This window comes from Lissotriton vulgaris, chromosome 4_1 (genome assembly GCF_964263255.1).
Source record: "Lissotriton vulgaris chromosome 4_1, aLisVul1.2, whole genome shotgun sequence".
Lineage (NCBI taxonomy): Eukaryota > Metazoa > Chordata > Amphibia > Caudata > Salamandridae > Lissotriton > Lissotriton vulgaris.
In genome coordinates this window covers 1,726,838,934-1,726,851,037 of record NC_141691.1, presented here as the reverse complement: position 1 = coordinate 1,726,851,037, position 12,104 = coordinate 1,726,838,934, and the positions used below count along the sequence as shown (strand labels likewise).

The following is a 12,104-nucleotide window of genomic DNA, read 5'->3' as shown; positions in this document are numbered from 1 at the left end:
AATGACATTAACCCAGAAGACTTTGAACCCCAAATCTCGCTGAATGCCAAGTCACTTGAATTCACCCTGTACAACAACATCAACCTCAAGGAATACATTGCCGGAAAAAAAACCAAAGACAACCTAGTACAAGCTCTCTATTCTAAAGAAACCCGAACCATTTCTTCCAGAACTTTAGAACTTCTGTTCAAGCCTTGTATTTTTGCATCTGGATGGACGTAGTGCCTTACTCCGTGGCCTTCCTGACTCCACACTGGCTACTCTTAGGGGCAACATACACGTCACTGCACAACTCATCAAGGGCCTGAAGAAATATGATCATACTTTCTCCATCTTGATGGAAATTAATTGACTCTCCTTGCTGCCCGTATCATCTTCAAAACCAGCTGCATCATTTACAAAGTTATTAATCCTGGCACATCTGTTTATATGACAACAAGCTCACCAGGTCAGGTGGTTCTTGGAACACCCGCAGCAAGGACACCATCAGGGTGCAGAACACGAAGTGAAAAAAAGAAAAAAACAAGACAACAAGCCTTTTCCATCTAAGCACCCAGGATCTGGAACAACACTCCTGCATCAATCACACCCGCCCCATGCTGCTCCAATATAGAAAAAAGAAGAAGACTCACCTCTTTAAATAATGCTACTTCACAATGCATTAACTGTCAACACTATAGCTTCCTTTCCTATTACTCACTGACTGTAAGTCTGTAATTGACCATGTACAGCACTCTGCTGCCTTTTGTCTAGGTCCTCTTCTCAGGACGGGGCGCTCTTTTGCATAGGGTCTTTGGGGTGTCTGGCTTCTCCGTCCGACAACACTTGTGATTGAGAGGGCCTGCCAACAGAGACTGCAAACGACATTGTGGAGTTCACGAGGGGTAACTTCACAGGGGACTCTGTACCATGAGGGCTAAGAACCACGCAGACACCGTTGGCCAACTTCGACATGGATTGTGGGGCTCGGGTGCAGTGGTGCTTGGTGGCCCTGGGTTTTGGCAGGGCCGGAGTTCTCTTGGTCCTTCTTGTGCTGTCTGCATGGGACTGTTATGATGTCCCTTGGGAGGTCATGGTTCCTGGGCAAAGGAGTCAGGACGCAGGCCGACATGGTTGGTGCCAAATCAGTTGCTGGGTCTTCTGTTGTTGCTGTGCAACTACTCTCGTCCATCTTCTTTCTTCAGTTCGTCAGGATCTGCTTTTCTGTTGCAAGGGGCACCCCTAAATACTCAATTTAGGGGCATTAGGGGAGTGTAGGGTAGCAGCTAATAGGGCTACTGATACTTGGGGTCACTAAGTCCCTTTATATGACCATTTTGTGTTGGAAGTAGGCATAACACTGACCCAGAATTCCTACGCATGCCATCACAAAGATGGCTACTTCTGAAAAATTGTGCCCACCTCAGTTTAGCCCACCTTAGGGCTGGTATTAGCCTGGGGGTGGCATGCCTACCTGACTAGCTAATTTTCCCACCTGTCCAGGGGCCAAAGGGGCTCTGGATAAAGGGGGTCGGCCTCCTCTCCTATGAGGGGAGACAGATTTGCATTTCAAAGGCAGCAGCTCTTTGAACCCTCTTCCCAGGCTTTTGTTCTGGGTCTCCTGAGAGCAGAAGGCGGTCACCCTAGGAGGTCAGAGCAGTATCTCAGTTGGCAGTGGGCAGAAACCAGTCAGGAATCACATCAGAGGTTGGGAAGTTTTCAGGAGGCACCTCTAAGGTGCTCTCTGGGTGCATGTATTGGTAAATCCATCACTGGAATCAGTGTGGGTTTATCAATAGGAGATGTGTGATACCAAGCATCCCTATATTCAGTGAAGCCATCAAGAGGTGGGGAACTCACTTTCACCACTGTCCACCACATGTTTTAAAATGGCTTCCCTAGTCACTTGTACTGGCAGTACTAAGACTAACCAGCACAGAGGCATGCAGGTATGCCCCCACATGTAATGTTCAGCACCCTGCCGTAGGGCTGTCAGGCCTTCAGTAGGGGTGACTTACAAATATCGCATGCAGTGTTAGGGGACATGGCAAACTGGGATGTTTGGAATGTCTTGTTTTCACTTTTGTCTGCAACAAAACACATAACCTGCGATAGCAGCCATGCATCTGCTTCATGAGGGGTCCCTTAGGGTGGCACAATTTGTGCTGCTGCCCTAGACCCTCTTCGGTACATCAGGTACCGGGGGTACCATTTACTAGGGGCTTAGAGTGTGCTACTTTTGCCAATTGGGGGAAACAATTGTACAGTTTTGGGAAAGAGCTTTGGCACTGGGGACCTAGTTAGCAGGAACCCAGGGCAATTTCAGTCCAAATCACATCAGTTACCAAGCAAAAACTGGGGTGACCATGTCAGAAAGGGCTTCTTTCCTACACCATTACATAACGTTCTGTGTATCAACAAACAGTTTTCCAGCATGGGGTTAGTATGCAGAGACAGCAGAAGGTACATGTTCTGGTTGAGACTTTGTCAATCAGCTAGAGAAGCAATCACCATCTATCAATTTTAAAAACTGTTTTCAAATCCACCCCTAAGAAGTCGAAGATTTGATGAGGACTCAGATTACCACTCCAAAGGTAAAAAAAAAAGTTCAAGACCAAGCCATAGGATCCCATCTACACTAGGGGTAAGTGAGTCAAATAATCTTTATTGCTTAAGAGTGCCTTCCTTAACCTGAAGCTCCTCAACAAAATAAAACCCTTCATCCCGCCTAACGACCTTAAACAAGCTACTCAATCCGTGGTGCTGTCCAGACTAGACTACGGGAAGGCCTCCCTCACAGGTACAGCTAATTCCCACCTAGCCCCCCTCAGATCAACTCTCAACGCAGCAGCCAGAATGATCACCGGAATAAAGAAGTTTGGTCATATCTCGCCCGCACTCAGAGAGCTAAAATGGCTCCCAATTGAAATGCGTTCCAATTTCAGAACGGCTTGCCTCACGCACAAAGCCCTGCACACAGGGAAACCCGCCTACCTGGCCGCCACACTCAAGAAGGCCGGTCAGACAAGAAGCCTCAGAAGTTCCAACACTCTACTCCTCCTCCTGCCAAAAATCCAAAAACAAAAAAACGCTTCTCGATACTTCTCTGGAAATGCCCCCAAAATCTGGAACTTCCATATCAGGACTACCCCATCCTTTTCACAATTCAAAAAGGCAACTCAAAGACCTCTTCCTCAACCGTTCTCTCCCGAATGGATAGCCACTGCAGAATCGCTTAAGCCTGGGCAGTGCAGGACAGAGACACTGCCTCACTAAGACTTCTACCTCTTCTCCTCCTTCTTCTTTCCCCCCTCCCCATCGGAGGCTCGGCTCCAGTCAATATGCTCAATACTGAATCCCTGTGTCTTCCCTTCCTGTAATGCCGCTCAGTGCGCCGAGACCGTCAATAGCGCCATGAATCAATATGTGTACGATTGCTAAACTGTGTGTTTTAACCCTTGCTGTGAAGTGCTGCAATAACTTCGGGTCTGGCTAGCACTATATAAAACTCTTCAATACATAAATAAATAAATAAATAAAAGCACACAATAAAAGCACTACACACATAAAAAAACATAAAGCTTATAAACAATTTAAAAACAGTATCCTAAAAGAATCAACAGTTCCATGTAAAAAACAGCCAAGGTTCAATAATCATGATACCTTACAGATACATTACAGTGCCCCATATCAGTTTCCAATTCTCAGGGTAAATCAAACAAAATTTGCGAAACGTCTGACACAAAAATCTAGATTACATAATTTTTGCAGTAAAATAAATGCCTCTATATGGGATATGATCTTGCACAGAAGTAAAATTGGTGCAAAAAATGCTTCCAGGGGGTAGGAATATAAATTAGAAAAGAGAATAAAGTGCAGAGTGCTTTGCTCGGAGGTCTTTTCACAAGAGCAGCTTGGCAAAGTTGTACCCCAATCAACATCCCTGGGAAAAGCCACTAATAAAAGTATTGAATTCAAGCAGAACCTTGTAAAACAAAATCCACAATTCATGTTAAAAGTTGATGTCAAATAAAATTTACATCCCAACGATGTTTCAATAAGGTTCTAGTTGCCGCTACTACAGAGTTTATCAACATTTGCCTGGTGGAGGCTACCCTGCCTTCCCCGAATACATCTTTCACCTAAGACATAACATTTTGCTTTATAGTTCTCGAATTAAAAAATAGCTCTGGGAAACCTAGGTTTATAAAACCCTCTTTAGTATAATGAATCCAAGGGATCACCAGCGAATGATCCTGGGACAGACAATCTCACAACATATCTTTTGAGAGATAAGATCCAGTTTTTCCCCAGATTCTAATACAAACTAACAGGGGTTCCAGCTTGATCTTATCCTCCACAGGAGACAGACCCACCTTGAAGGAACACATAAATTAGGTAGTGGATTGGGGAGACTACCAGGAGTCTTTGTCAGAATGTATTTCCAACCCTCTGTCGTGCAACCGCACACTGGTGTCTCCAAACACTTGCTTCATATAAAGCTACAGCAACACACCTACTTTTATAAATATTGATAATTTCATGCACTAGCTTATGCCCCAACGAGCGTGCAATAGTGAAAACCAACTCCACAGCTCTTTGGCATGGAGCCACCCGGGTGGTAAAAAGGCTATGCCAGTTTAAATTGGGATCCAGAGAAATGCCAAGATAAATAAAAGTCTTGACCCTAAGGAGCCACCCAGCTGGAATACTCTGGTTTTAATGTTTTTAGTCCAATACTCATAGTAATAGATTTGCTGAAATTAGTTCTAAGGTCAAGCCCCCAACCCTCCACTGAAACTATAAAAATCATCTAAAAGACGTTTTAGTCCATTTGCAGTTCTTGAAATTGGGACTGCATCATCGTCACACAGTAAAACTGGGACGGTGCTAGTCTTCACATTGGGAAGATCTTTCCCTGCTTTACTTAGACCAAACTCGAAGTTATTGATATATATGAGGAACAATAAGGAGGCTGTCACACAATCCTGTCTGACCCCCGTAGAAGATGTAATTACAGGGGAGAGTTGGTCCTCACTCCCATACCTGACCCTGATCAAACGATCCTAGTGCATCCTCTATAGCAAACCAAATATGGCCTAGTAGTCCCCTCATTGCCATATTGCCTCAAAGGTTGTTTGTAAGGGTCGTTTTGCCAGACTCCTGGGGAGTTCAAACTGCTTTGGAATGTCAGCCCCAATACTAAGTGCATTGATACGGTGAGCAATAGAGTGGTGGCAGGCGAGGAACTGTACCTACACCTTCATGACGCTCATTGGAAAAGCATATAGGAAAAAGCAAGAAGGTAAAATTAGTTGATTGCGGGAATAAAATGTGCGATCTGCTTATGAGTTGTCATGGGTTTCCGTTTGTCTTGCCTGGTTTACAGGGGCTTCTGTATGCTCTATTGGTGTGTTTGGCTGATGTGCATGAGCATGTACGTACGCTCTGAGTGCATCTATGTGTGAACGTGTAGCTGAATATTGTATATACCCAAGCGCCTGCACTATAATAAGGCTAACCTAATGGTTTTGTCAATAATGTTTTTGTCTGCCTGCTACATGGATTGATCTACATTGTCTACAACAGATGCACAATACAACAGTAGACTGCCATTCTAGAAAGTTTTTTACTATTACTACATACCAACCTCAAACTAAAAGTATGCTGGTGTTTGCTAAAAGTTGTTAAAGATCTTTTACAACTATTCATTCTACTTGATGTTTCTTGGCTCAGGCTAAATAGCAGCGATATTATTCTGCTAACATCGGTCTCTTATTTAGTTGTGGGAATTTTCCATTACTTTTACATCCAAAACAGTTCTCATTATACATGTTAGACCTGGCACCTTGGCGTGAGTCTCCCTTCCACTTTTTGCTGATGTGCCTCCAATGTTTTGCTGGTTTTCCGATACTCAGGGCACTGCGCCACGGCTGATCCGTGCCGCAGTGCAAGTGCTCCCTACTGTAAACTGTACATACGATTGGTATCCATGATTGGTGCATTGGATTTACTGTTAGTCCCTAGTAAAGCGCACGAGAGAGTGCCGGGGCTTGTAGATGCCAATACTGCTGGTGGGCCTGCAGCGCTGGTTGCGCCACCCACCGAAGCAGCCGTAAAGATGTGTCTGGGAACTGCGACCGCAGAACCCGCGTGCGGTCTCGTACTGTCACGCTAGCTGGGCAAGTGTCCCCACTTGCCAGCACCGAGCCTTCCCTTGACTACATATTAGTCACCCCTATGGTAGGCCTGCGGGCAGGGTGCGTTGTAGGTGCAAGGTAGGACAAGCCCTGATGTGCGTGGCATGTCCTAGTAGTGACTTACAACGAAGACCGTATTTCACTACTGAAGGCTACCTGCTCCATTAGGCCAGACTGAGCTGCGAGGGTTATTACACCCTATAATCCCCGCAGGCTCAAGGAGCATGGTAGTGAGTCATGTTTAGTATGCCTGAACTCAGGATAAGGAGATATTTCTTGTAGTCAAGTTTATTTCAGTATCCTGGGTTTGCAAATGCTACTTTTAGAAAGTTAGCATTTGCTTGCTTAACCATTTTCAGCCGCCTCTGCTGGTGTGTATCGGACTGTCTGGGATGTGTGAGTGACGGGGCTGGAGGGATGACGGGTGGTGAATGCGCAGATTACACCTTAGTGGGAGGTAGGAGTGCCTCTTGACTCGAGCTGTCACTGTGCTCGACCTCCACAATGATGGCTCCACCCTCCTGGGGAGCGGCGGATGACTCTGCCGGCACCTGGCCCAGGAAGGGCGAAGCCCCCATCAACAAGGTACTCTGGCCACTCCTGTCCGGACAATGCTGGCTCCACCTCCTGTGGGGCGTCTGATGCGCCTGCCCCTCACACTGAAAGCAGAAGCCGGAGTACACCCGCGGGGGTACTCCAAAACTGAGAGTGGCTGCGCAAAGGCCCCCCTGGCCTGCGAGAACAAAAGAATTGGCCTATAAAAGACGGAGCCCTGCTCCTTGAAAATTAGATCCGGTTTGGGCCACAGAAAGACTCTGCCCTACGAGAAGGACCGTGAGAGACAAGGAAGGGTGCTGACTCTTGCCTGTGTCTGGTGCCTTGCTGCTGAAGGAGAGGAAGACAATAAGACTACGAAAAGACTATTGTGCTACTTGTGCCAAACTCTGCAAAGAGATCTCCAAGGGCATGCAACTGAACTTGCCCCCTGACCAGCGTCCCAGGACCAGTGGACGCTACCCCCTTGGAAAGCGACTGCGGGTGCTGACCATCGCCGCAGCACTGACGGAGGAATCTCCTCTTAGGCATCCACGACCTCCCGACCACCGTGACCGGGGCCCAAAGCAACAGCGGAAGCAAAGTGAGGACCAGCCGCCGCTGGCCCGACCACCGTGACTGCGACTGCACCGGGAGCCCGAGAGCAAAGCAAAGGAGGACCCGTCCGGTCCGAGCTATCGAGGGGACTGCATAGCGAGCAGTCACTCACCTGCAAGGACGGACAGTTGCCCTACGAGAATCCGCAAGGTCGGTAAGCCTGCCCGACAGCCCAGCTGTGCGTCCACAGCTGCACCGACATTTGGCTGGGTACGTCCTGCACTTGGGGACCGTACTGCCACTTGTCACCACCGCACAGCCGCCGCCTCCAGGGTCGGAGCGGACGACGAGGAAAGGACCCTGCCGCCACAGAACACCGCTGCCCCGGACGACCAGTGACCTGCTCGGCCGAAGAGCCGCAACGATCAGCGACCCCGGGAAGGCAACGCGACGTGGGACAGATCCCTTGGAAGCCGCCGGCTCCACAAGAACTTTGAATAACACCGGCCTACGGGCCTCAAGAGAACTTCCATAAGAACTGTGGTAACCCGAATTACGTAACTTGCAACCGTCTTCATAAAGTTATTGACTGTATTCACAAGCCTGCTTAAAATCTATATAAAGATATATATTTTTACAAGAATACAGTCTGGTCTCGTTGTGTGGTGGGTTGGTTGTAAAGGTGTACTGTTGCAAGTGTTTAACCCTATGTGCCCCAAAGATTAGCCTACGACTGCTTAAGCCACACTACCTAGAGGGTAAGCAGAGGTTGTCTGGAAGGTAACCCTCAGCCCTGACGAGGAAGAGAGAGTCCCTGCTTGTCGCTAGTGTTGCACTGCGCCAACTAGAGCCTCCCCCTTCCTACAATACACTACCTGGAATAGGATTGGATAGAATGGAATAGATAGCAGAGAACAGAATGTATGAGAAGGAAACAGTTTCCACTGGTATTTTTGCATGCAATATGTGTCAACATACCTAATGTTTCTAGAGTGAGATACAGAAGTGAGCTCTGAGTGTTTTCAGCATACGTCTCAAGTTCCGAAATGCTACGGTATGCTCGGTCATCCAAATTCTTTTCCTATAGAAGAAATGTAAAATGTTACAAATGAAAGAGCATATCATTTAAATTCATGCTTGGTTGCCATTTTCATTCAAGTTGCAGAGTCAGGGTTCACAAAGAAAAACAAACAAGAGCCTCAGGCCATGTGGGAGGCTCAAGCTGCTATGCCAAACCAGGGTACTCAAGTTTCAACTGGTGATGAATGGGAGCAGTCAGAGGATACATTCTCCTGGACATCTCCCAGCTGCTCTTGAAGAAAATGAGAGGTATTAATGCAATTACTCTCACAGCCAAACTGTTGAAGATTCTCGCCCTTTACAACGGGCAACAGTAAAAGCCCTTACTTGTTCTGGTGCAAAACATGAAAATATGTAGAACCGCAAGTAGCCCAACACATGTTAAGAATCATTCCCAATGTACATCATGAAGGGAACCAAGTACTGAACTCGAACTGGGATGCATAAAGTGGTCTCAAGTGGTTCTAAAGCTGGAGGATGATAGAAGTGATTTTCTTTTCTGGATTGTTTCATTTATAAAGTGCAATAAACACTAGACCCTACTTTCTTGCTTCTTGATGTTACAGGCAAACAATAAATTCCGACTAACTGTGTCCCGAAAATAAATACCTGATTTATCAAAATTAACAAAACGGAGCCACTTTTAAAGATTTCCAAAACGCCAGAGGGCACAGTTTCTAAATTTCACGGGTAAGGTAATGTAGAACTTGGGCGACCAAGTTTCTAAAACAGTACCCACTATAAAATACTCTGCTGAATCATCGGACAATGAAAGAAAGGTAACTATCTGCGCTCAAACGTTGTGTGGGAAAGTAGCTGCAAGAGCTAAGACTCCTCCTCATAGAAAGATTTGTGGACAAAGCATAGGTGTTTAAATTGTATCTGCTATTCTGCAGCTAATTGTACAACTTTCTGAGGTGTTCTGACAGATGATTAATTTTGGGCAAACAGAAAGGAGCACACCACTATGTATTGCACACTTTGAAATCTGGCAAGCATACACGAATGGAGACCCAGGTGTAAGCCGGTACAATAATCTATATGCAATAATGTGCCTGAGATCACCACCATAACATTGGTATTCTCTGGAATTAATGGTATAACTTTACAAATAATACAGAGGAAATGGGAAAAGTGTTTAACGCCGTCTTCGAAGGCTGTTGTATCCAATCGAAACTCTCCTCCACCTGCCTTATGGCTAGAGCTTAACTTGCTCTTGGTTAGGAAGGACTGAAACTCCTGGCTCTTCCTTTGCTTTACCCAATACGAATCCTTTCAGCCTGGATCTGTAAACCTTGTTATTGTTTGCCTTTTCACAATGTCAAGATACCATTTGGGTAAACGCTGCAATTTACAAAAGTAACTTATCTACTATGCGCAAACAGCTGATCCATTCAGGAGGCCGAATTATTCAAAAAAGCAAACAAGCCAAAAGAATGAACAGAAACGTCTAGTGCACTACAAAGGATCTAGAGGGAAATATCATGACACTATATTCAGCTTTTTCAAGTGCACGGCCAGGTAATGCACAAACATGGCAACTTGTTTCTCAAAGCAGTGTTCTTCTGACTATGGGATACAATCTGATTCCTGGGCAAATTTCTCGAGTTGAATCTGAAATGCACCTAAAAACGAGGCCTCTGAAAATCCCAAGATATAATTTAATTTTCATCAGTGTACACACTCTGACGTTCACGGCCTTCTGAGAAAACTGGGACATCCCGCAGGGACACTTTTTACTGTATGGGGCGTTTACTGGGGCTATGCGCAGGCGCTGGGGACACGGGCCAATTGAACCACCCACGCACTCTACATACCAATACATAAGCCTAGCAGGAGGAGTCATCAAGGCGGTATTGTGCCTATATCGAGCCATTCGGGTGGACTCCACGAGGCCCCTAGAGGGACTGAAGAATAAATGGGAGGCGGACCTGGGGATTCCTATAGAGGATAAGGACTGTGAAAATACGCTTCTCCGGGCCACCAAGGTATCCCGTAACGCACGATTCCAATTAATTCGTTTTTACATCCTGCATAGAGCATACATTACACCTGACAGAATTAATCGCTATTTCCATCGAAATGATGCGAGTTGCCCTCGCTGCCAGGAGATAGGAGCTAGCTACATTCACAGGATGTGGAGCTGCCCACAGCTGGAAGGGTACTGGCAAGAAGTGGTTAGGGAGATAGCACGGGTCACGGAGAAGGAGATCCCATGCACCCCCAGTCATGTGCTGCTCAATCTATTCCCTCACTCCGCTAAGACCAAAGTAACGGCAAGGTTCCAAGACCTAGCATATATACTAGCAAAATGCGAACTAACAAGCAAATGGAAGGCACGGCGGGTCCAGGGGTGGGCAATTGGAAACGGGAACTAGAGAAGTGGGCGGGCTGCGAGTATACAATACTGCTTAGGAATGCAAAGCGAGGCATAGGACGACTGGAGTGGGCACAGGCTTGGGGAGTATTAGTAGATGACTTGAAGAATGTGGGTCAGGAGTCTGCCCCCAGCACACCACAGGCTCGATCTCTTCCGGTCAGCCCAAATAGCCAAGCCCAAGAAGGGGGGGGGGGGGGAAGAGGTGGCATGAGAAGGCCATAGTACCCTAGCATCCATGGACCTGGAGGTTTATATGGGTCAAGCCCACGGCTTAGCCTATATAGAGCACGGCCCAGACCACACACACAGCGAGAGGCATAGTGGCAGGTTGGTCGGCAGCAGCGCGGGAGGGGGGGGGGAGGAGGGGGCGATAGTTGAGGGGGGAACTGTTAGGCTGTCATATTGGATGAAGGTCCGTTACAGCCAGAACGGCATAATACAGCAGAATGTTGCTTAACAAAAAGAGATATGGACAGGGGTCCGGCTGAACAGCTAGGAATAGCAATTTGAACTGTTAGATGGGAACATCAATGAATAAGAGAAGAATTGTATATGCAATGTTGATATCTAAATGCCAATAAAGTGTGTTTAAAAAAAAAAGAAATCAGTATACACACACTGCACGAATCTACTGGATATCAGACAAGCAGTTAAAGACTCCAGAGAAACAGCTGGCCACATGTTCCATTTAGTGTTCACTTTCAGTGTCAAAATAACACATACAATGCTGCAAATATCTTTGGACCACTCACTTTGAAAACGGGTGTACTGCCCATCCCACAGGCACAACTAGACAGAACAAATTCTGTTCCAGTCAGGCAATCTAACAACAAACGTCAAAGACAATAAACCACTAGCACACAGCCAATTAGGTGGCCATGTTAGGATATTTTTACCATAAAACACATTGAACCGTACTAAGTTGCCTTAAGTCCCAATGATACTTTTTGATTCAAATCGAAACCTTGTGTACTCTAAAAAACACAAGTGGTGAAAAGGGAAGTAGACCAGGCTGACAACACTGCAAGAACTGTCGACTTTCTCAAAATTCAGAACAACAAAGGTCCACAAATCCATACTAAAGAAACATGAACCATAGACATCCCATTCCACTCTTCGTCTATCTCTACCAGCTTCCTTCCCTAACTTCAAGCCAATGGAAGGAAGATTAGCTCAGAAAATCAAAGTTATCAAACTGCAGGCAGAGCAATGGTTGCAAAAGGTCTTTGCAGCTGCCATCAGTGGTACTTTCCCTGGCCTCCAGAAATGCGCAATCATTGCTATTCTCCTGGGAAAAACACTGCCTACTCGACATGCATTGGCCTATTGACTAAACATCGATTTTCTTTACCCCAGTAACATCTTGCAAATAG

The 12,104-nt window shown here is 46.3% G+C and overlaps 1 protein-coding gene across 2 annotated transcripts in view; it reads right to left on the bottom strand.

Moving 5' to 3' along the window:
- NDUFAF6 (NADH:ubiquinone oxidoreductase complex assembly factor 6) overlaps positions 1-12,104 on the bottom strand; it is a 121,021-nt gene that overhangs the window by 24,466 nt on the left and 84,451 nt on the right. For both annotated transcript variants that reach the window (XM_086966021.1, XM_086966022.1), the window contains exon 5: positions 8,250-8,352. In XM_086966021.1, coding sequence (XP_086822147.1) covers positions 8,250-8,352 — 103 coding nt within the window. The remainder of the gene's footprint in view (positions 1-8,249; positions 8,353-12,104) is intronic.